This window comes from Lathamus discolor, chromosome 3 (genome assembly GCF_037157495.1).
Source record: "Lathamus discolor isolate bLatDis1 chromosome 3, bLatDis1.hap1, whole genome shotgun sequence".
Lineage (NCBI taxonomy): Eukaryota > Metazoa > Chordata > Aves > Psittaciformes > Psittacidae > Lathamus > Lathamus discolor.
In genome coordinates, this window is record NC_088886.1 from 106,315,270 (window position 1) to 106,340,340 (window position 25,071).

The 25,071-nt window shown below is 46.6% G+C and overlaps 2 protein-coding genes across 5 annotated transcripts in view; one reads left to right on the forward strand and one right to left on the reverse strand.

Annotated features, from left to right (window-relative positions):
• The window catches only part of LOC136010191 (core histone macro-H2A.2), a 29,825-nt gene extending 18,481 nt beyond the window's left edge, over positions 1 to 11,344 (forward strand). For all 4 annotated transcript variants that reach the window (XM_065671007.1, XM_065671010.1, XM_065671009.1 and 1 more), the window contains exons 5-9: positions 315 to 425; positions 1,856 to 1,955; positions 3,145 to 3,234; positions 5,212 to 5,386; positions 10,139 to 11,344. In XM_065671007.1, coding sequence (XP_065527079.1) covers positions 315 to 425; positions 1,856 to 1,955; positions 3,145 to 3,234; positions 5,212 to 5,386; positions 10,139 to 10,304 — 642 coding nt within the window. In that variant the 3' untranslated portion in view covers positions 10,305 to 11,344. The remainder of the gene's footprint in view (positions 1 to 314; positions 426 to 1,855; positions 1,956 to 3,144; positions 3,235 to 5,211; positions 5,387 to 10,138) is intronic.
• AIFM2 (apoptosis inducing factor mitochondria associated 2) lies at positions 11,236 to 17,396 on the reverse strand. The gene is made up of 8 exons (XM_065671011.1): positions 16,795 to 17,396; positions 15,819 to 15,934; positions 14,288 to 14,407; positions 13,794 to 13,886; positions 13,380 to 13,488; positions 13,041 to 13,193; positions 12,551 to 12,751; positions 11,236 to 11,701 (listed from the first exon to the last, which is right to left on the reverse strand). The coding sequence occupies exons 1-8, from the start codon at positions 16,967 to 16,969 to the stop codon at positions 11,547 to 11,549; spliced, it is 1,122 nt and encodes a 373-aa protein (XP_065527083.1). The 5' UTR covers positions 16,970 to 17,396; the 3' UTR covers positions 11,236 to 11,546.
• Between the last annotated feature and the right edge of the window lie 7,675 nt (positions 17,397 to 25,071).

Here is a 25,071-nt window from a genome sequence, read left to right on the forward strand (position 1 = left end):
GCACACCCCCACCCATAAATAAAACCTTAATTGTTAATAAAACCCCAGATGGATGTGGATGCAGTGACTCTTAATGAGACTACAAACATATGTAATGCCTCAGACGAGCCACTGATGTTTTAGCATTATATAAACAGGAAAGACCTGTTGTTACATAGTCTTTGGGGATTAAAAGGCTGTGAATAATATATTGATCTAAAAAGATGAGTTGTATAGTAACTGATAAAATCTATCAATTTCTGAATAATGGTGAAATGTTGATTTTTATTATTTTTTCCCTTTGAGAGTTCTTGTTTTTTAATTCCTTCAAATAGAACAAACAAAAGGACAATGAAAAAGAAGGAGCTTCAAATTCAACATCTGAAGATGGACCTGGGGATGGCTTCACTATCTTGTCTTCCAAGAGTCTTGTGCCAGGACAAAAGGTAATACAAAGTTATAACAGATTGAGATCATAGCAGTGGAGCCTAGCATAAATGGAAGTATGGTTTTGATATAACACCACTACAAAACCTCTACATTCTCCCTTAGTGGTCCCAGATTTATTATTTATAAAAGAGTATTTCTGGGCCAGGTCCCAGGATCACCCAGAACTTCCACATGTTGGTTTGTGCCAGAAGCCTAGGAGCTCCATCTGAAAGTGAGCTGTGGGGTGCTACTCTCTCAAATTCCAGTTCAAATTGAGACTCTCACCAGAGCTGCAGGGCATGCCTACTTCTCCATCTCAGCACAGACAGGGACACCTTAATCAGAATTAACAAAACTGCCCCACCAAAATGCCTGCATGTCGTTGGTGTCCAGCCTACTGTATGTCCCTTTGTTTTCCTCTGTTCTCACCAAGAAGAAGAGGGATTTTTGCCTTCTTTAGTTTTTGGACCCTCTGAATGAAACTGGAGCTTTTCTTACAGATCTAACTATGGAGGTATAGTCAAGATTTTTTAATATCATTATTATTTCCAATAGTAAGGTCATCTGGAAAAAGTATTTTTCCGGAAACTGCTTCTGTAAGCCCCCTCTACTGATGTCTGCCCTGTTGTCTGAAGCAGAGCTTATGGAATCAGGTGGACTGAACTCTTCTTTTGCTGAAGCAGTGGTCTAGAATGAGCCAGACACATACTAAATCCAGAAGACTGCTAAAAGCAGTTATCTGGCCAGGTAGATGAAACTTGAATCTCCTCTGTTCAGTTCTGTCCCAAGTTCCTCTAAAATCTGTGTACTTTCTTATCTAAAATGGGCAGTGCTTATTGTTCTGGTTAGGATTTAGATAGTGCAGTATACCTTGGAAGAAGTGAGGTGTGCTGGGCACATGTTTAGCAGCTGTAAAGTCTTATTCATTATTTTTATCAGTTGCTATATCTACATGCTTGGGTGGGTAAAGCATTCCTTATTTATGCCAGGAAGTGAAAGGGTAATTAATTACTTGGGTTGTAAAGCCATTATAGATCAGGATAGTGGTCAGCCCTTCTTCCAAGCCCCCAGCAGTAGTTTACTGGGGGCAAATGTTTTGAAAGGAGAAAAGCTTTTTAATATTACTATTTTTTTCCTTGAAGCAAAAGCATTTCCAGAGTTCCCCTTTTCTTTTCAAAGTGTGATGCTAGAGCATGAATTTTTCTAGCAGTCACTTCCTCTGGATGCCCTCCTATGCTCCTCCTGGGGGCATATCGTGAAATACTCTTAAGTGGTGTAAAAATTAATTAATTAATGGCTAAAAATCAGAATCACACATACTGACCATGATAAAACTACTGATCTCTGAAAGACTGAATACAGCCTTCTTTCATTTTAGTGTTTTTGTATGACAATGATTTCACACTAACATTACTTCTGTTTTTTACTCCCCCATATTATTTTACAGCTTTCTTTGACACAGAGTGACATCAGCCATATTGGCTCCATGAAAGTAGAAGGCATTGTTCACCCTACAACTGCTGAAATAGACCTCAAGGAGGAAATAGGTGAGGCTTTGCTACAAGCAGAAAAAACAGATCTAGAGTTGGAACAGTAGCTGGTCTACTAGCTGCCTGCTGAGATCCCATCCTGTTTCATCTGAATCTTCCCCAGGCCATAAAATACCACTTACAACACTTCTGAAAATCAGGCTGGATATGACTAGGTATAACAGGCTAATCACTAATTTATCTATATTTAATGATGCCTTACAGCAGTCAAAACACAGATAATTTGTTGAAGCACATGAGCAGCAAAGGTGTAAATAATAATTATTATGGTCTTTATTGGATTATTTTTACATTTGCCTCTGAAAATTCCATGTCAAAAATTAGGTACTAATAACACTTCTAATTATGTGTTTCACTGTAGGATTTTACATAATTTAGAAATACTTATGCAGAAAACCTTATACTGCTCATGTGAAATAATGAAATACTATTACTGTTGGTATACAAATATGGAAATTGAAGCAATAGGGAGTAAAAAGGATATTCAGTGAGTTGCAGAGTGTGAGGATAGAAGGCACGGACCCAGAGGTAGAGTACAAGCCGGATCCTTTATTGCAAAGGTTACACGATATTTCTATGCTTCCAGGCAATTAGCTAAGCACATCTGTGTTTGCCTTGCGGTTATATCAGGTGAAAGGTCTAGAAATCCTCTTTCCAGTTCCAACGTCCTTGTTCCTTGCCAGTTCCAACATCTTCCAAGTACCAGTCAGGGATGGGTCACTCTTAATTGCCTGCTGTAGTTCCAACCCCTACAGCAGGGAGAGGCACAGAATCTCATAGCAGGCTTTTGGAACAGTGTTTTATACAGTCAGTCATCAAGACATTCAGTGGCATCCCAGTTGTGTTTATTTCAGAAAGTAGTGGGGTGTGTATGTTAAGTTCATTTTGGAGGCTGAAAATCTGAGTCCTGAAAAACCCTTTCTTCACTGTTTTAGCCTGTAAGTCAGAGTAAGATAGTCTTCTTACAGAGAATTATATTAAAGTGATTTCCGGTAATAACATACCGGGGTTTTCAAAACCAGTAAAAAGTAAACTTCATCTATGGCTGGACAGAGTGGTAAGCATAAATAACAGCTGCTGCTGATAGAGGGAAACAGGATAATGTGCGTGCAGTGTTCTTCTTTTGAATAGAGTTTTTTCACTTTGATACTTTGAAGCCAAGGCCTTTTGCTCTGTGTCCTTGCAGGCAAGGCATTGGAGAAGGCTGGAGGGAAGGAGTTTTTAGAAACAGTGAAAGAGCTTCGCAAATCTCAAGGACCTTTGGAAGTTGCTGAAGGTAAAAAGGACAGTACTCTGTCTTTTGGAAACAGCCTATTTCATATGTTCTTTTGTCTGGATGTTCTGATCTGTCCTTGATTATATATGTGCGTGTAAATGTTCCTGTTTCGGAGCTCTTGCTGATATGGACAGCCTGCCTGGGGGAGGAGAGAGTTGGATTCCTGTGTCCTGTGCAGATTATGTCTTTGGGCTTCTAGGTGCTACCATAAGTTACAGCAGATTGATTATTTTATCTTAGGCAGTTTCTGTCTGTGGGAGTCCAAAATTTGAGGAAAACTTGTACTGCCACCTATGTGCCATCTTTCCTGTCCTGTTCATGCTGCATTCTGTAGTGGCAATCAGAAATGGCTCTCAGTCTAACATACGAGGTATAAGAACAGCGGTAGTTTATAAATTACCTTGCTTTATGCATATTTGATTATAATTCAAATAATTACCTTACTTTGAAAACAAATAAAGATGTGATGTGGTCTTTGGAACTGGCATGGTTTTTGAAAGAGCAGTTGCAGCACTTCTCCCAGGCACTACAGCTACATTACAGAAATACAAATTACCAAAGAGCTCCCTTCAAATATTTAACACATCTGTAGCACTGCATCGTTTGGGACTTGAGATTATACACCTTCCTCCTTCCTTTGTGGACAAATTAAAGCAATTAAAACAAAATAAAGGTGTTGAAGGTGGCTGGAAGGCAGGTAGAAAGAAGTTACAGTGTATCTTCTACTGCCTTATTTGGCTTGGTATCTCAATACTCAAGAAACTAAATGCTTTAAATAGTGTAGTTTTGGATATTTCTTAAGTGAGTAGCCTAGTTTTGTAGTCTCAGATGACATGGAAATTTTTGTACAAGATGTTTTGTTTCACTTTTGCATTCAACATCAAAAGTAAACTACTTTTCTCTGGCAAAATCACTACCTAACTTGGTAATAGATTCCTATTATGCTATTAAGGCAGTCCCAGGAAGGAAGATAATCTCAGTTTAATAGATAGGAAAATGTACTCTCTCAAGCACTGCATTTTGTTGCTGTATTTGAAACGATCCCTTCTGTTTTCTGGGGCAAGTGATAATAAATGGTTGTTCATCACTTCAGGTCTGCTGCAAACACTTGAGCTCCAGTCAGTGGGCTTGAATTCAAGTGCTGCTCACAGGATACCTGTGTTGTTTTCAGTCAGTTTGCTTCCTATCGGTAAAGGCCTGACGTTTCTCTTTGGTTGAAATTTCAGTAGCACAGTGAAGCATTAGACAGAACTCCTCTGTGCCTGCCACAGAATTCCTGTGTGATGGTGGACAAGTGAATAAATCCAAGTTTTTCATCCTTAGGCTTTAATTACACAGTTAATTTTGGGGTGTTTAACCTGGGATTCCCAAGACCTACATTTCCAGAAATGCTAATAGTCACAATTGCAACAAAAGCAAACTGATATTAGGCTTTCTAAAAAATTAATCTAGCTTCCTAATTGGTCGTAACTCATGGAGACTTTCAGCAAACATCTTTGATTTTTCATGTTGTTGTCTGAAATTACCCAGCTGTGAAGTGGGTCTGAGTATTACTTCCTAACACTCTGGAGCTGTAATGCTGATGCAGGTATTTGTGGAAAGCATTCAGATAAGGCTGTGACAGCACTGCAGAAATGCCTACTGGGGGATCAGTGTTACCGTGTGCAGTACAAAGTTTTGATACATTGCATAAAACAAATCCAGAGGTCATGCTTAATGAGAAAGCTGAAAAATATTATTAACTGTGTGTTAACCAAATGAACCCTATGTTCTTTGGTCTCCAAAGAAATAATGAGTGATCACAAAAGCGATGATGAGACAGTCACATTATGATTACAAGTGAGCCATTGTGGCATATTTTAATTCCTAATGTATTTCTTTAGAGAAGTGATGTAATTAGGAAAGTACGTTGGATTGAGAGGTCATTGCAGGGTGGTTTCTATTCAAAACTAAATGTTATATTTTCGTTTGTGTTAGCTGCACTTACTCAGTCTAGCGGCCTAGCAGCAAAGTTTGTCATCCACTGTCACATCCCACAGTGGGGCTCAGACAAGTGTGAAGAGCAGCTTGAAGAGACTGTAAAGAACTGCTTAACAGCCGCAGAAGACAAGAAGTTGAAGTCCGTGGCGTTCCCCCCGTTTCCCAGTGGCAGGTATGACTCTTTCTGCATAGGAGGATTCTGTGTCAGGTAGCAATGGTATAATTCACTGTCAGAGCTGCTGCTGTGATGAAGAGGTACCCTCTGGTCTGTGGCCTCCAGAGAGGGCTGTTGCAGGTTGCTGTCTGACACCATGCTTCTCCAGATTAGAGGGGCTTGAAGTGCAGTGTTTGCAAGGAATGACCAGAAAGCCTTTACAGAAATTAGCTAACCCACAGGAGAGCTGGGTGGACTTGCTGCGTTTTCTATTGTTGGGCGGTAACTTTCATTCTTCTACTATGGGCCTGCACCACCTCTGTTTTTAAGTTCCTTCATTTTGCTGTGGGGAATCCTACTAAAGCTACATTTGTATTAGTAAGTTTATATCAGCATTATACTGAAGGCAAATAACAGTGATGCAGCCTGTGCTAGGTAAATGTGGGGTGTTCACTTAAGTCATCCTAAGGATGCATATTAAACAGGCTAGTCACAAGAGATGTTCTCTTTACAAAGAAAATCTTCTCTTTGAGAAAATGTTTCTCAAATATAGTTCTGCTTTAAAAAGTGAACTATGAAACCAGCTATGAAATTACACGTTTCTTTCTCAGTAACTAGCAAATAAAATGTGCTTTACTAAGAAATTCAAAGCATTTATTCATTTATGTATTTATTTATTTTAAGCTGACACTTTGTTAATCTTGCTTGGTCTCTGATCACAAGAAAACTTACACAAGCCCTGCTAGCTGCAGAATTTGTAATTCCATATTGTAGTTCACACACATTTAATTTGAAATGTAACTACTGGTTTTGTTAGTAATGCCCAAAGAGTAGAGTATGTGGTATAGTGCAGTTGTGTTGGCCCTGTAATGAATCAAATGAAAGTAAAACTGCATTTTGACCAGTGAGATCGCACACATCACTGCATACACAGGAGGTGAAAATACAATTTTTACAGAGATATTTTACAAGTCATAATAATATTTTTATGGGTCAGGATAAAAGAATAAATAGATGGGCAGTGCAATTTTTAATGTTTTTTCTTCCTTCATACACACATCTTTTTTATAATGTTGTCAAAGCAAAATGTGATAAATGGTTTTACAGCTCTTTAATAATAAAGTTCAGCTTTCAAAACTGAACTATAGTTTTAAATGCCACTAGAAATAGTCTATACGGATCTCATGTCTCCTATGAGCAATATCTAAGAATAATCCAGTCTTGGACCATTAGTCTTAGCAGAGATCCTTCTGCTGCTTAGTTCTATTTCAGTCTCTGTTGCTCTTACAATTACTCCTGCTAACTGAAAATAGAGTAAGTCTTACCAGGTGCTGCTGGCTTACACTTTATCAAAGAACCTTAAAGTTGTCTGAAAAAAGGCAGGTTTTTTCAAATAACATGACAGCAAAACCATGAAGTATTATTCCACCTACATGTCTGCACAAGAAATCACAGAATCACAAAATGCTGGTTCTGGTGGGATACTCGATTTTGCCAGGAGTTTTCACCTTTATGATCTTGTCAGTAAAAAGTAGAGCAATGCAGTTTAGATGAAATTACTTGTGCTGTGAAGCAGATATAAATTAACTGAAAAACATTTTCAAAAAGTCCTTTTTGATAGCTTGATAGCTTGCTGCCAGAAGGGCATACTAGCTGGGTTGGTGCAGATGCTGTCCAGAGACTAAAAAGAGGAAAATGTTTGCTAGTACTCATTTGGATTACACTGGATATGGATAAGGCAGTTATTGTTGACTAGTTTACAAGCTCTTTTTTGGATGTTTATATATACATATATATATATATATAAAATATATATATATACACACACAAGTATGATAAGTATCTGAAATGAAATCACTAGCATAAAAATGAGTTAGAAGTCAGTGGTACTAACCTTAGAAAAGAAAAAACCCACATGCACATGACAGTGGTGAAAAACACTGCAAAGGCTGCTCTGGATGCTATTAAAAGCAATGCCATAATTTTTTAAGTGTAAGGATTGCTAGGCACTCGGATGACTTATCTGTGTATTCTGATGTAGACCCATCACTGAAGATCTTTAAGTATAGGTTAGACGAACTTTTTTCAGGATCAGAAAAGTTATGTGTAATCCTGCCTCAGAGGAAGGACATGGGCTAGGTTGTGCTGGCCAGTTTTTTTGGGCATGGATCTAACTTTATCTGGAGCATTATCATGCAGTAGAATCTAAACAGGAGGCATTAAACTCAAGAACAGCCAGCAGAGTTATGCCCAAAGACCCATCTGAAACCTCAGCTGTGTCTTAACTCACCTTCAAGCAATTCAGTATGTCCCAGTAAAGTCTCACATAGCAAGCACTGCATTGACACTCTTCAGTGTTGTACAAAATCAGCAAAACTACTACAAGCATTGTCAGGCAGCAGAGAAACTCCAGGAGGAGATGCAGGAGTGTGTCCTTCTCTCCAGATGTCAGTGGCAGACACACACGTGGATCACTTCAGGAAGTGATGCTTTCTAACTCAATAAATCTGTTTAGTGTTAGGTAGAAGAATGAGGAGACCTTCCTAAGTGTGAGCATACTGTAAGGCAGAGTATTTCATTAGATGAGCATCAAGTCCAAGCTGTAGAAAAGTTCTTGAAATTCTGTCCAGTATTATAGCAGTCAGAATTTTATGTAAAGAGATACACCTCTCTATAAAAAGGGCAGGAAAGAAGGACCCTGGAAACTACAGGCCTGTCAGCCTGATCTCAGTGCTGGGGAAGGTCATGGAGCAGATGATCGTAAATGGGATCATAATGGGTTAATGAAGGGCAGGTCCTGCTTGACCAACTTGATCTCCTTCTGTGATAAGGTGACCCACCTGGTTGATAAGGGGAAGGCATTGTCTATTTGGACTTCACTAAAGTGTTTGACACTGTCTCCCACAGCATTCTCCTGGTGAAATTGGCTGCTCATGCCCTGGATAGATGTATTCTTCACTGGGTTGAAAACTGGCTGGATGGCTGAGCCCAAAGAGTGGTGGTAAATGGTGTCACATCTGGTTGGTGACCAGTCACTAGTGGTGTCCCTCACCTCATTGAGGTGTTAGAGCCAGTATTGTTTAATATCTTCATTGATGATCTGCATGAGCGGATTGAGTGCACCCGCAGTAAATTTGCAGATGACATCGAGTTGGGTGGGAATGCTGATGTGCTGGAGGGTAGGAAGGCTCTACAGAGAGACCTGGACAGGCTGGATTGATGGGCTGTGGCCAGTGGTATAAGGTTCAACAAGGCAAAGTGATGGATCCTGCACTTAGGCCACAAGAATCTCATGGAATGCTACAAGCTTGGGGCAGAGAGGCTGGAAAGCTGATCTACAGAAAAGGACCTGGGGGTGCTGACTAAGAGCTGAACATGAGCCAGCTTGTGCCCAGGCAGCCAGGAAGGCCGACAGCATCCTGGCCTGTATCAGCAAAGGTGTGGCCAGCAGGGCCAGGGCAGTGATCATCCCCCTGTGCTCAGCACTGGTGAGGTGGCACCTCCAATACTGTGTTCAGTTCTGGGCTTCTCACTACGAGAAAGACACTGAGGTGCTGGAGCAGGTCCAGAGAAGAGCAACAAAGCTGGTGAAGGGTCTGGAGCACAGGTCTTATTGAGGAGCAGCTGAGGGAACTGGGGTGCTTAGTCTGGAGAAGAGAAGGCTCAGGGGGGACTTCATCACTCTTTACAACTGCCTGAAAGGAGGTTGCAGTGAGCTGGGGTCTGTCTCTTCTCCCAAGTAACAAGTGATAGGACAAGAGGTAATGGCCTCAAGCTGCACCAGGGGTGGTTTAGACTGGATATTAGGAACAGTTTCTTCACAGAGAGGTTGATCAGGCATTGGAACAGGCTGCTCAGGGCAGTGGTGGAATCACTGTCCCTGGAAGGGCTCACAAACCGTGTGGATGAGGCCCTCAGTGACATGGTTTAGTGGTGGTCTTGGCAGTCATGGGGTAATGGTTGTATCTGATGATCTTAAAGGTCTTTCCCAACCTAGCTGACTCTATGATTCTGTGTAAAGCACTGTGCTCTGTGCAATCCACTGTTGTGCAGTTTCCTTGTAGCGTGTAGATGAGGATGAAGGAACTGTGTTGCAGCTGAATGGTTTTGTGACTTGGGTCCTGGGTTCACCAGCTACTAAGAAGGAGAAAAATGACTGCTACTGCTGAACCCAGGACAACTTGAAAAAGGAGCATGAGAATTATTAAGATGGAAAAAATGCTGCTGCCAAGAAATTAGAATCTCAAGGATGTGGGCCAGGTGGCCCAAGAGATGTCAACACAGTTGAAAAGTCCACTTACTGTAGAGACTGGTAGCTTCTAGCTTTTCAAATGGTAGGTTAGAGATTATTACCATCAAAATGGATGAATTAAAGAGACTTGATCTTAATTTGGCTTGGGGTTATATTTCACCTGTTTTCACTGAAGTCTCAACCAAAGTGGTTTTAATGACAGCATGAGGAAGTCAGCTAAGTAGTTGATGTATTTCTGTTTTTCAATTTCCAACTAAAAAATAATCATCCCTTGATTAAAAATTAATCATCCCTGTAGAGAGTAACTCTGCCAGCAAGGAAACTAATACAGCAGCAGATGAATACTGCTATCGAAACCTTGGGCTTTCTTCTAGGATTTACACATAGCAAAACTGCAAATGGGCCCATCTGCCTGTAGTTGGTACAGCTATGGCTTGTTCCTTTCAGCATCACGCGTGAATAATGCTTGCACAGGTGACTGACACTCACTTGTTCTGTTTTCTTCCCCTACCACATAGAAACTGCTTCCCAAAACAGACGGCAGCCCAGGTGACTCTAAGAGCTATTTCCACCCATTTTGACGGCACCAGCTCTTCCTCCTTGAAGAACATTTACTTTCTGCTCTTCGACAGTGAAAGTATTGGCATCTATGTGCAAGAAATGGCCAAGCTAGACACAAAGTAGCAATGACAGCCAAATGAAACTTTATTTTTCAACAAACTTGAGTAGCATTAAAAGCATTAGAGGTGGGTTTTATTTTTTCAATGTGATGAGGAGGGGGAGTGGTAGTAGTGTGATGTGTTGTGACTTGATGAAGAGCTGTGACTAGAGATGAGAGGGGCTTAGTCCGATTTCTTCATGCTATCAGCATCCTCTAGCCATTTATATCACCTTAAACAATTGAGTTACCATCTCTTTTCAGGACTTTTAGTGTCCCTTGTTATTTTAGTCTAGAAGTTTTTAAAGAGTAACTTCAATTTAGATTTATAGTGCTGATTTTTTCACACACACACTTTAAAGAAAGCTCTTAAAAATGTTCTGCTCCTTTTTCCCCTCCCTTGAGGGTAGATGGTAAACTTCTGCCTCCAGCCCACAGAGAGGGGAAAAGGATCTGGAAGTGATGCATGAGGAGCTTCTGTTTTGCTTTTGACTCACAATAATCTCTGTAATTACTGAGAGTATTTCATGGTGATTTTGTTTGTTTTATAAGAAAAAAAGAAAAAGATGTGTCAAGTGTGGTTATTGTTATAAAACCTACTTCTGCCTTGGGAATTGTTCACTTTTAAAACCAAAAAAAGGCAGCAGCATCTGTAATGGAGTGCTTGCTTTATCACACTTAGCATACAACTAACCAGCTTATTTTGCTGAAGTATAGTCCTGTAAGCACAATCATTATAGCTGCCATGGAGTTGTTAACACAAAGCTGCATTATACTCTGCTGAGTTCTAGGATTACCATAATGCTTTCAAGGCTTTAGGCAGGCTTTCCTAGGCAGTGCTGCAAGCCATGTTTCCTGCATTCTGCAGAGCAGATTCCAGATCTGTAAGAGGCAGGTGCTTTTTAGAAGAGCAACAGTAGAGAAAGCCAGGGAAAAACCACATAACAAACAAACCGCTGATTTTGAAAACCACAATGTTTATTGTTACAAATCCAGATAAACCACATTTCTTGCTCAAAGCTGTCTCCACAGGGAAGTAAAAGAAACATTTGTTCCCTGATTTTTATCATGTGAACTTCTGCACACTTCATTTGCAAAGTGCCTCCTTACCCTTTACAGCAAGGCAGGGCACCCCTTTAATGCAGTATGCTAGTGGGTATCTTTTAGTGGTGGTGGAGGAGAGAGTATCAGTCTGTTCAAGCAGTAAAAGTGCACCCTCACTCTCTTCCTGTTGCTGTATTCCTTGCCGGTTTGTTACAGATCCCGTCTTAAGAGGGCATTGTCTGTCCCATTGTCTTCCAGCTCTTGTAGACAAACAGGTCCCGGCTCTTAGCAATGGTCACTATGAGACGTCCCACGTAGTAACCATTCACCTGGCCTACACCATCATTCCTGCCCATTGAAAGCAGGAATGTTAGCGACCCTGGAAAGAAGATGTAGAGGTTTAACTTAAGCAGCTTCAAACCTAAGTATCAAGCCCTACTGTGTGTAGGTGTTTCACTTTGTCCAAACCCTCCCTTCTTACCCACACTTACTGCGAAGCACAGGACTTGTGCTGTATGACAAGGGAAGAGGCCAAAGGAGAACTACTTACAGCTCTCTCCTTTCTACAATCTGCGCTACCTCTCAGTAATGGAATTGCTGAAGGATTGGGCTGTATTTGTACATACATCAGGAAAAGATTTTTTCCTCCCAAGAGGAAGTCCAAGACATAGACAAGAAAATGTAAGTAGAAAGAAATTTAAACAGGCAGAACAGCCTTTAAAAACCAAACTGCTGTCCAGATACCCATGTGGAACAGCTTTCAACATAGTTACGGTAAGTATTTACATCAGTTGCTTATTAATGAAACCCATTATCTAGCTAGATTTTTGAGACTAGACTGTTCAGTTTGTTTGCTGTATAGTTTAAGGGGAGAAAGGAGGAGAAAGTAAAGTCATCTCCTTGTTCCTAGGATTCAACTGAACAGTAAGCAATTCAAAGAAAAGGAAGTGAATTTCATGAATAGCAGACATCCACCAGTAGATTTATCAGGAAGACAGTGAAGAAAGGACTCGTAGCCATAGACTGACACAGGTAATTAACATCTGGAGTGTCTTTGGCAAGGACTAAGATGAAGCCTGAGATTCAAGTTTATATGGTCAACTCCAGTCATGAGTTCCTTCACCTCTGATCAGTGTCACATGCAAGTTCTGATGTGTACATGTTAAACAGCTGTTCCCTGCATAAAAACAGCCCTAGATCTAAGGCAGGTGCTAGGAGATAATCTTACCTGGTTTGTAGGTTTTAAGAGGCTTATGTGTCAGGCTGTTGATAATATTTGTCACTGCGATGTTGGCATGGAGCCCAGCATGGTAAGCCATCTTTGGTTCGTTCAGATCTGCACAGTCCCCAATGGCATAGATGTTCTCATAGCCTTCCACCTGGAGGTGTTTGTTGACTTTCAAAGCACCATTACTTGCCATTTTGTCCCCTGTTTTGCCAAACAGCAAATCTTCAGAAGGAGCTTTGTGTTGCCTGTGGCCCGAGACCCCAAAATGCTGATGATGTTATCAAACATGCCATTAACTCAGAGCAAGGAACTGTAAGTTTCTGATGGTCACATTTCACAGTTACGTATTTAATGTGATGTTGGAGCATTTGCTGTATCATGGGATAACCACTGCAAGTTGCATACGGTTGACTGCTAACCTCACAGTACTCAACTACAAGACACTGAAGAACTGTGTTGCTTCTCCCCACCCGGTGTTTTTTTCACTTACCAAATGCAGCAGCATATGCTGAAGAGTTAATCTTTATACCCGTGCACATAACCACCATGTCAGTAACCACCTCAGTGCCCTTTTCTGTCCTTACTACCATGTCCTTCTGGAACTGGTTTGTTGTGAGATCTTCCACATTGCTGACCCTTTCACCTGTTGCAACAGAGAGCCCTGGGTCACAAACCTGTACTAGGCTGCTGTTGCCAGCTAACCCAGAGATATCTGGCGAAACAGGAATTCAGGAGAGCCACACTTAGTCAAAAAAGTCAGAAGACATCAGAAGGAGATGCTGTGGCTAAAGAATAGCAGCTTATAAAGCTTCAAAGTCTAAGTACGTACTTAATAATAGGCGCACTCCTTTTCTGAGAAGAATCAATTTCACCTCCTGACGGACACTAGCTAGCAGCTCCACATCAGCTAGTGCAATTTTTGAGTGAATGAGGGTGACCTGTTGGGGACAAAACAGCAAACAAGTGGACACAAAGATGGAACATAGGGTATGAAGTGAGGAGCAGATACAGCTAAGCTTCCTGCCACCCTGCTTTATGCCTAAGGAGAGTGAGTTGGTGAAAAGCATCTAGTCCCAATAACTGTGGTGGCAGGGTGCTCTCAGAAGAGGAGGCAGCAGGGCTGAAGGCTGCCATTGCATGGAAACTCCTGATCTGCAGTGGTCTCGGGTACCTCAGCAGGACCACTACAGAAGAACAGTCTTTGAAACCAGGATGAAGTTAATCGTGACTAATACGCTACTACCTCTTTGTCTGGGTACTCTGTTTTGATCTCTGCAGCCATCTCTACTCCAGCAGCACCACCTCCCACTACCAGGATGCGCTCAGATTTCTCAATCTGGAAGTAAAGAGGAAACTTGTGTTATAAAAGAACTGTTCAGTGCAGGAAGTCAGATACCTTCAGCTAGTCTCTGGATAGACCTTCTGAGATACAGTGCTGGCCCAACAGCAATAAACCACCTAGTTCGTTAAGAGGAAACAAACAATAAGAACCCCATGCACTCTTTCTGCGTACACTGTAACACTGTTGAGCATTTCAGGTTTCCCCCATGTAGACAGTTCATCTTCCCCTGGGGCACAAAGACAGCTAGATGAGCTCCGTGTCCTGGCCTCTCCCTGCAGGTATTGCAGTCTCTTGTCCTTGGACACAGATGGCTCCAGATACCCATGGTGGTTGTCCAGGACAGAGAAGCTGAACAAGGGCAGGCAACACTTCCTATGAGTAAGTTGATTCCTCACCTCTTTAACCATGTCTTCATAGGTCTGGATGGCACTTTCCATATCAATGACTTTGTTGAACTTCCCAGGGAATGGCCCATCACTGCCTGTTGCTAGAATGAGATGGGAGTAGTGAAGCTCCTGGGAGGGCAGAAGATGGAAGAGGATGTTAAGACTTCATGAAAACAGAGCATAGAACACAGTTGTTGCCTCCTAGGTACTATTCACTCATTCCCTCTCCTCCAGCCCCTGCTGATAACTAGGAAAGCACTTGCCAGTGTTAGAAAGTGACCTGATCCAAGTGACACCAAGTAACTGCCTGCCTCAGGGTCTGAGAGAAGCACCATTCTTCAGGTAAGCTGAGACCTTTAAAGACATTACTGTAAGTTTACAGAAAATGATCTGATATTTGTGCTGGACACTGAAGCTACCATCACAGCTGGCTCCAGAGACTTAACTTCTCTCCTTCACCCTCTTCTGTACAGAGATAAAGTGCTCTGGCTGAAAAGTTAGTAGAGCTGCTGCCCTTGTTTCTTCCTGCAGTTAGATAAGGATCTGAGCTCTAGGGTTAATTGCTGAGCTCTAAATCCAGCTCTAAGAGTAAAAGCTCATCTGAGCACTAGATGGGGTGATTTATTTGCTGCACAACCACATCCCAACACAGCTGTAGACCACTTAAGCATGGTTAGGAGGGATGGTGCCATTCAGCACCTGTGGGTAAGATGGTCTCTTGCCAAGCTCTTCAGGGTGATTAAATGCTACAGTCTTTCCCAACACTGCCTCCTGGTCTTAGAAGAGATTGCTGGGGGTCTTCTCTAGGGCAGCATCCCATAGAAGCAAGTAATTGGTTTTATTCTTCTCTACCTGCTGGAGTTACAGGGCCAGTATTAAGCATGATCATTTGCAGATTTGTCCACTGATGGGAGAAACCTAGAGGAAAGCAATCAGTGCTTCCCCCAAGGGCTTGCGTTGTGGCTTGTTTGGGGTCAGCTATTTCAGCCAAGCTGCAGGTTACATCAGAACAGGAACCCTGTATGTGTGTGAGCCTGGGGTAACTGGATCGGTCCAGGATCTGGGGACTCAGCTGGCCTGCCCTGCAGGAGATACAGGGTGTTTGCCCCAACTGGATAGCATTCCCAGCTCTCATCCAACTCAAGGGCAAGAGTACAGTTTGTTTTTACCAGAGCACAATTCTGTTCTGCAGAAGCACACTCCTTCCTTATCTGGCAGATAAGGGTTACACTCCTCCTGCTCAGAGGCACGTTTTCTGTAGGTGCCCTGTGGTTGTGCTCATTTCTCTTTCCCTTGAGGACTCCAGCATGGATAGCAGTCTGAAACCTAAATTCCAAGCCAGTTCTCCAAACAGACATCACCAGTCGAAGCCAACAGAGCCTAGATTTGGAGTACTGCAGTCTCACAGCCATGACACGGCTGAAGGAAAACCCCTAAGGAGGGGAGATTCACAACAGCCTCCTGAAGACTGGCTCGCCACATCAGCAGGTGATCCCATAATGCAGCCAAGCTACTCATTGCAAGTTATTACACCACCCACCTCGCCATCACTGAGCAAGACTTGCTGCCTCTCTGGGTCTATGCCAACAACTTTGCCTTGGCGGAAGCTGTCCCCAAAGGTGACAGAGTAGGAGATAAAAGTCTTCTTGGCAAATCCTGTGGTAAGAAGAGAGAACAAGAGATCTCCCTCTGTGGAGGCTAACAGACCCCTCTTCCCTTCTCCCCCTCATGTCATCCTTGCCGAGACAAAAGCATTGTATGCACCTGGGACCACAGGCTAGGCTTCTGCTGTACATTATCTCTGCCCAACAATGAGCTTTAGGGTCTTTGCCTTGGTTTTGACAAGATCAGCTCCTCAGAGGCCCCATGACACCCTTGGCTAGATTGCTTTGTCTCTGCTCCCCATACGGAATTTCCTGTACCGGTTTGCGTGGTCTGGGACATTTCAGGCAGGATGTCAGTGGCTTTTTGTCACATTATCTGCCCCTCAAACCAAGCTTTTTGAGAACCTTTGATGCTTGTTCCCAGCCTTGAACGTGAGATTTTCTCCTCCTAAATCCCCAGTGACTGGAGTAATGGTGTTAGTACAGCCTCCCAAGTGTGACCCCAGACAAGCCTGAGCAGCTCACGGACAGAGTTTTATCATCCAAGGCCAGATACAGAGAGGTGTTCATTCACCCCTTCCAACTGCTGCTTAGTTTTAGCTTAGTCATCTTCTAAACCCTTGAAATAACAAACAGGGACAATCTGAGTAGTTTTTTGCTCAGGTTTCCCAGCAGACATGCAATTAGCTTCACACAGACCGTCTGTGTGTCATCCCAGAGCCAAGCATTTGTTTTCCAGACAAAACATCAACTCTTCCACCATCAACGGGGTGGCAGAAGCACTTTCAGTACACTGTTTCTCGTTAACTCCCAGAGTTCCCCCGAGCTGCTGCAGTCACTGGTGGGGATAGGAGCAATGACCCACGGGGACCCTCGGAGGGGAAAGGTCGTGGGGATGAGCTGAGCCCTTACCGCTCTCCACGGCGGCACGGAGGGCAGCCACGTTGTGATGGAAAGCATCTCTCACGTCCACCAGCACGAAGGGGACGGCCCAGGACTTGAGCAGGCTGGCGGCCGCCGCGCCGCCGAACCCGCCCCCGACCACCACCACCCGCACGGAGTCGTCCACGGACAAGCGGGAGCCCATGGTCCCCCGGGGCTGTGGAAGCCGAGCCACCAGCGGAAGAGAGCGCCCGGGCCGGCTCGGTACGGGGCAAGTCCTTCCCCCGGCGGGAGCGCTATGGCCGCACAGCCGCCTGCCCCCGCGGCGGGCGGAGTCTCGTTTGCCGGCTCGTAAGCTGCGGCTGCAGCCGTGTGAGCGGTGGGGAGGGATCGGGCGGGTTGAGGTGTGGCTGCAGCTCTCGGACCTTGGCCCCCCCGGGCAGCAGGGCAGCGCTTCCTGCCGGGGTGCGGAGTCCCAGGTACAGGGTATTTCACTTTTCACCTTCGGCGAGCCCCCCCATCCATCCTCCGTGTAAGGATCTTTCTTGCACACCGAGGGTTGTGTTTTAAGGGTGTACCCGGAGACCAGGGAAACTGTCCCAGCTGAGCCAGTCAGCTCAGGGAGCGCAGCTGCATCTTGGCAGTGGGTAAGGATGCTGTGTGAGACAGGAAGCTCGGCTAATGCTGAGGATGTGGTCAGGCCTGCCAAACCCCAGCATTAAAAAGTCATGAGCTCATCTTTAAACAAAACTCAAACACACAAAAAAGACGATTTTGTTTTGGAAAGGTCACATGGCTTCGTCTACTCACCTTGGCTTGTCCTTTTGTCAGCTATGCACGTTGGTTAAGTGCATGGTCCCTCTTCTAGAGCATGGTCCCCTCTTCTGAGGGCTGGCAGCAGAGGGGTGCCCTGCTCCTGCCCTTCTGGGGAAGAGTTCATGTTTTGTGGCCCTCAGTGACTTCGAGGGGCTCATTGGGAAACCCACAAACTGGCTGAGACTGCAGGCTGGGTGAATAATGCAGCCAGAGGATGGCCTGCTCCCTTGGAGAGAGAAGTGAAGATATGTCTGCTCCAAGTGGCAGTGGGAAAGGGAGCCCTGAGAGGGCTGTGTGGGAGGGACAGAGTGAAGATGAGCCGAGCATCACCATGGTAGAGCTAGTGGGGTGAAAGGAGGAGCAGAGAAAGCTGAGATGGTAGTGAAGGCCCCTGGAGCAGGGAGCAGAGAAGGTTTGCAGTGAGAAGGGCATCCAGATCGTGTCCTTCCGCAGCACGGAAATTACGCCGCAGACTCTTGGCTCCTGTGGCATTCCAGATAAATATAGCTGCTGGCTGCGTGGATAAATATAGCTGCTGTGCACACTGCGGTGTTGTGAGCTGGTAGAGCTGCCCCTGCGCTCCCCTTCCCCTGATCGCTTGGAACTGCTCCGCATTATTCCTTCAGCAAATGCTGGCCCGGTGCCGAAGCTCCCCCTCAGTGGGGTCCCGAGAAAAACTCCCCCCACCCTCACGGGTGGGAGATGACGAAGGAATTTGCATCTTTTCCACGGAAGGCAGGGCCCGGACCCAGGGTCGCCGCCAGAGGGTGCAGCCGGCTCGGCCGTGGGGCCATGGGGCCATGGGATGCGGGTATCCAAGTCCGCCGCGCGGCAGCGGACACGCTCCCCTCGTCGCAGGAAGGGCTGGGGGACTGGGGAAGAAGGGTGACAAAGACGGTGAAAGCAAGGGGTGTTCCTGCACCCTCTTCAGTCTGGAAGAGAGCTGAGAGAGGAGGGATGAACAGCCGACAATAAAGCCAGGAGTGGAGGAAAGCCCTTGATGGGAAAGCCTATGGCCTCAGCTGAAATAATCCAAGGGCAGGTTTGTGCTTTGTGTTACACAGGACTTGGCTGGAGGATGCTAAAATTTTCACTGGAGGAAAATATTTCTGGTTGATCCAGGTGCCTACACACAGAGACACCCATCCTGGCCAGGAATCTAGGAGTTCCGAATGTCCGGAAGCTGGGAGGTGTCCCCAGAGTAACAGTGCTCCAGGTCTGCTGCCCGTCATCTCTCCTGGTACCTGCACGGGTACTGATCTGAGGAGGCTGCTGGGGTAGCCTGGCGATGGCTACCTTTGGGAAAGGATAATTCAGTGCAAAAATTGTACAAACCTCAAACCTGCTTCCATTTCTGAAGAGATGAACTCTGCAATCAAATCCTGATTTAAGCTCTTCCCTTAAATTACAAGGACAGGCTTGCTTCACACCCAGTGTGTGTGGAGCCATTCCCTTCCTGGCTGGATTGTCCTTACCTGCATGATTCCCCTGGCATTTCATCCCGCTGGAGCTCAGCTGGATCAAAGACCGAGTCGTAGAAGATGGGCAGGCTGAGGAAGAGTCACCCTTCCCGTGTACTCCTGTCCTCTCCCCCTTCCCCTGCACCTTTGTGTCCAGCTCTGTCTCTTACAGAGGAAGTTTTTGGCTTTTCGTGCCAGGCATTTGAATACATTTCACAGCACATATCCACTGCTGGGAGAAATCAATTAATCCAAGAGTACTTTCCTGTTTTCCCTCTATCATGTGGTGCTTTCCCCCTTCAGGGATATTTGTACCAGACCTGGCACAAAGATAAAGATCCTGTTCCTGCCCTCAAGCTCACAAGGCAAATGTCTTCATCCTGCCTTCAAGACAAAGGCAAAGTGTTCCAGGTATGCGGTGGTTTGGTTGTCCTCTGCTTGCCTTCAAATTGAGACAAAATTGCTGGGGGGACAGCCCTCTACATCATTGCCTCTAGGCAACGAGGGCTGCCATCGGGTGAATATGGTCATACAACACAAGATCAGGGTCACCTTTCACAAAGAGGGTAAGCAACCTCTGAGCTGGCAAGTTGGAGATGCACCAACGAGCAAGATGAAGTCAGTGGCCAGAAGAGTACCCAAAGCAAACACGAGGGGTAAAAGGAGCCTTTGTGAGAACCTCGCATCCACCTCCAGGGAAACAGGAAGAAACTCTGAATGCTCAAAACTGTGGTCGGAGAGAGCTTTCTGCGTGCAGGTGCGTGCTCAGCATTGGTAAACGTGTTGTTTTGATGGTATTTCTCCAGCGGGCTGCAAGCAGACCAGCTGCAATAAAAGCTTGTCAGCTTTAGAGAGTGTTTTGTCTTCTGCTGGTGATCTGCACAGCAGAGGCACGTGGGGAGGCTGGGTGCAGCAATCTGCCTGCCTTGGCTTCTCCCAGGCCTTCTCCCTGGCCTTTTCATCACAGCCCCCACCTTTGGAAGAAAAAGATACAGGGAAGGGTCTCTGTGGGATGCTCCTGTCCACTTCTCCAGCTCTGAGACTGTCTCTGCGTCCTCCCCTCACCAGGTTTAATCCAACATCAGCCAGAGTTAATAGACATCCCTCCAAGTGTGATTCATCAGAGGTTGGGTACAGGGGTACTGCATGGGAAGACCTTAGGATACTGCAGTGCCCCCTGCTCTGTGCTCATCTGAACCCCGCTAAGCCTGTGCTTCCTTACCCTGCCCACCACGAGCACCAGAGCGGGTTTAGCCTCTTATAAGTTTGCAGCAGCCCTCACAGACTGGCAGAGCGTTAACATCCTCCCCTGCACTCTCCTCTGGAGTTGCTCTCCCTCCTGGCCCAGCCTGAAGGCTGTATTCCTCCTGGCCAAGCCTGAGCTGCTGGAGGGATCTGCCCCTCACTGACAATGCCTGTGTTATAAAACTAAAGGAGACTTGTCCCAGCCACAGCTTTTCCTGGCCCCAGTGCAGGAGGAAAAAATGTCCCTTGCAAACACAAAGTAAACAGATGATTCAGGACTTCACAATTAATATCATCAAACTTGCTGCGGAGTAATTGCTCCCAAGGAGACTGTTACTGTGTGTCTGGCTAGCAGCTATCTCTGCAAAACCAAAGGACAAGCGTGCTCCTCCTCTTCTGTGTCAGCAGCCTTCTGCACCACATTCCCTTTGCTCTGCCTGCAGACAGTGCCTGCGCAGCGGCCTGCGACAGCCCCAGCGGCAGCAGCATCACTGCAGCCCTCCAGCTGTGCGGCTCCAGGCTGCACTTCAGGGAAAGGGGGTTTTGTGTCTTCCCGGGGGTGAGGTGAGGGATTGCTCTTCACTGGACAAACCTTGGCACCCATCCTTGGCACCCGCTCCAGGGCTCCCCGTTTTCCCCTGGTGATACCCACATGCCTCAGGGGCCTCTTCCCCAGCCAGGATGGAATCAGGTCAGTCCAGGGCAAAGAATTGCTGGGAAAAACCAACTCAGACCAGTTCCTGGCTGCGTTTAAACATCAACACTGACTATTTTATACCTTGTAAATAAAATATAGCAAAAATGAGCTAGGTCTGTTCTCCCCCAACCAACCTCGTTTTTCATTTCCAGTTTTTGAGTGACACCAGCTTGAGAACACCAGCTGCTGGCCGCTTCCCATAAACCACAGCACCAAAGTCACCTAATTTTGGCCAGGCTGGACCAGACTTGTATTTACAGGCAGTGCCTCTGTACGTGCCAGCCCATAAACTGGTAGCAGATCCCACATGGAAAAGGGATTCAGGACAACTCCAAAGGTGAAATGCAATGGTCTCTGCTGATCTTTGTATCTGAAAGAAGAGCCATGGAGGACTGGTAGCCGACATCCACCCTGTCCCATGGCTCTGCCACTGCGCTATTCTTGTGTTCCTGGGATTGAAATGGGCTCGACATGCTCTGGTGGCAGGCCTCATCTCCCCTTTCATCAGGCACCTACAAAGGAGGGCTCTGGAGAGGCTCACCCCCATGCAGGTTTCAGAGAACCAAAGTGTGGCAAGGTTGAGCAAGGACAGAGCCAGGGCTCTCCTTCCCCTCGGAGGAAACCACTGCTCAAACAGCCCCAGCAGCCGCCTTTGGTCTGCATGCGGTACAAATCGTCCCTACCCCGCCGGAGCCAAGCATGCAAGTACCGCTTTGTGGGAATTTGTCCCTTGTGCTGTGATCCAGGCAGGTGCAACAAGGAGCTCAATCAGCTTTACCCAGCTTAGCCGGCTGGCTGTAAGGGTTGCAAAGACCTTTCTGGCAAGGCTTTGTTCCTGTGGCAGAGGAGGTGGCACCTTTCTCTTAAGGAGCAACATGAAGAGGAGTTTTGTGGCATTAATCCTTGTGGGGTGGTAGAGGTGGAGTAGAAAGGAGGTCAGCAGCTGGGTTTTCCTTGAGAAGAGGAGAGGGCTTGGGCAAGCGGCTTTGGGCTTGGGGCAGATTTTGAGAAAGAACAGCTTTTACTCCCAAATTGTGGGGAGCTTTCTCTTTCCTCCCCTCCCTCCTCCCCAGTATTTCACTACACTGAAAGCAAAGCGTATAATAAAACTGTGTCCTTAAAAAAAATCAGTCTCACAGACAGGCCGCCTTTGTCCAAAGGTGTAATTACAGGATAAATATGGGATGCAGACCAAGAAATGCGGTCTGGTCAGGCATGCAGTCTCTTAAAAAAAATGCAACAGAAAACAAGGCTGTATTTAAATGCTGAAATGTCCATGTGTGCTGTGGCCCTCGGTTCCTCACTGACCCATGGGTCCCACTGCCAACCAAGGCAGTGAAGGCATAGCCATGCTCCATGCGGGACCCATACTGAGCCCCACAACGGAGTGAAGGGCAAGGGCAGATCTGTCCCAGCGGGGCTGGGTGAAGGCACACAGTTGCTTCGACGATGAGTTTCGCTCCAGCTCTGGTGCAGAAATCCCATCTGATAGAGCTGTGAGGGGACACGGGGGATTAGCTCGTCCAATCCCATTAAATGGAGCTACAGCAAGTGGGACAGGAGAGCGGGACAGGGGTCGGGATGGCCAGCAGAGCAGCCTCAACGTCTGAAGTTTGGGACAAACCTCATCCCAAGCTGCGAAAAGGTTTTTTTATGCATTTCAGTGGGCCTGCCTGGCGGCTTGGCTTCGTGGCCCAGCAGACATCAACCGTGCCGGCTGCTGGTAACGGTTTGCTGCCTGTGCCATGCATTAAACTGCACAGCATCTAAGGTGGTATTTCAGACCTGCTTGCCTCAGTGTGCTCTCTTACTTGGTGGCAGCAGCACCTTCTGAGTCAAGCAAGAACTGCCTCTCACCAGCAAGGCCATCCATGCCAGCACGGCCCCAGTGAGCCCTGAGCGTGTCCAAGAAGGAGGCAAAGAAACAGCAGGGTGTACCTGCCGTCCAAAGTCAAGTCTGGATTAGACCAGCGGAGGGAAGCACTAACCAGAAAGATCCTATTTAGAGGAGAGCAGCGCATACACAATTTATTAAAGCTTTCAGTGGTGCTACATCATCTTGTGTCACCTGCAATAACCCTAAGGAGAAGCAGGCTTCAGCTCTGTCCCACAGGGCACGTGTCCCCTCACTGCTCTGGGCTATTTGCAGCAAATGTCTCTTTGGTGGCAGTGAGCATCACAAGCCCAGATTTCCCCCCACATACAGCTGTGGCTGAGTGGGTGAGCCCAGAGGCAGCACAGCTGCAGGCACTCACCCATGCAGGGCAGGTTATAGAAGAGCCCTGTGTTAGGGAAGCAAGGGGTTGGAGGGTGGGGTTTCTTTTGTTTGTCTGTGGTAAGGCAAGCTTGGCCCTTCTGGGAGTGGTTTCATTTCCGAAAGCTTGGAGCCCTGGAAAAGAGGATGGGGTTTTTTGCCATTGTTGTGCATGAAGGAAGGATGAGGCTGCATCTGTTCTCTGCCGTGGGTTTCCTGTGTGGTCCACCTGAGTGCAGGTACGTCCTTGCTCTAAGGCATTGCTTCTTGCTGAGGCTTTCCCAGTGCATGTTTTTAATCCTAGATCCATGCCTTTCCTCCCATAGGGAAGGGGCAGGACAAAGCTTGTAAGTGGCCAAAGCAGGGTGAGTAGGGGGGAAAAACGTCCCCCAGTCAGCATCAGAATTCATCTGCTTTGGTGTCTAAAGGACCTGCATGTTCCTCATGGCTTCCCAGTGTGTCTGGCATGGCATGGGGGTCACGGCTGTGTGGGTTTAATGGGAGCAATTAGCCCCTGTGGTAATCTGCATAGGTTGGGGGTGAGTTTCCTTTCTGCCCTGTGATGTTTTTGATGGGAAGCTGGAGGGCGTCCAGGAAGAAATGCTCATGCTTTGCTAGGAATGACAGGCTGGAGCCTGCCAGCGCTGGGGCAGTGCCTCTTTCCTCACCTCTTTCTTTGTATTTCTTTGTTTTTTCTTGCTCTGACCAAGCCCCAAGGCTCCTCCAGTCACGGTCAGATGGGACGGGGATGCTGGGCACCCTTCTGACATCCCCTTCCTGCTCTGGCAGCAGAGCAGCTACTTACCCCTTGTGCTGTTTTGCAGAGCAACAGTTAAAACTTTATTTGCTCCTCAGAAGCCAACCCCATAGGTACTTCTGCAGAAACACAGGAGAGGCATTTGCCTGTAATCATTGCCCTGGGTCCAGTGTGTTCCCCCTCATGCTGGCCAAGCTCTGCGGCCTTTTTCCAGCACGCAGCCGTGGAGCATCCATCCGACCTCGGTGACCCTGCAGCTTTCCCAGCAGGAAGCCTCCAAACAAAACCCAATTCACTGTTCTAACCCAGGGCCGCTTGTGATGAGGAGAGCTGCGTGCGAGATGAGGAGGGAGCGATGGCTCTCCATTGCCTGCAAGGGGTGAGGGCATCGCCCATGCTGCTCAGTGCAAAGGAAACCCCACTTCTGTGCGCTCTCCGCAGCCGGACGGTGTCGGGCACCCTGGGCTCACACCTTGAGCCCAGATGATCCCTGGTGTGCGAGGCGGCTGCACTCACAAACCTCCGCAGCAGGCTCATTGCGGGCGGCTGCTCGGGGCTCCGGCATGGCTGCTCCCCACCCGCCGGCCCCGCACTCCTCAATGCTGCCTCTGTTCTCACTCCTGGGTCAAAAATGCAGCTTGTGCGAGCTGGGCCCCGGCAGCGCTCATCGCGGCAGCGCATGCCTCCTGGCCAGCACACACAGCACAGCCGTGGCCAGCCGCTGGCTCTGCTGGTGTAGTTTTGCCTTTGGCCGGCAGCTCTGGCTGGGAGGAGGTGATGCGTGGCTGCTGGCCGCACCTGGAGGCTAGTGGTGACCCCTCAGGGCTCCCCCAGCTCACGGAGACAACTGCTGCCCTCCACCGAAACGCCTGGCTTCTCCCATGGGTAGCTGCTGGAACCCAAAATGCAGGGAGAGTAAAAGGATGTGCTGCACATTGGGCTAAAAATAGTCATTTCCATTCATTAAATGGGAATAGGAGGGGGCAGCTCAGTGCCAGGCTATTGCTGGGTGGCAAACACCCTGAACCCCCCCACGCCTGTATATCATCAGTACACAGACCCCCGTGCTGCTGACAGG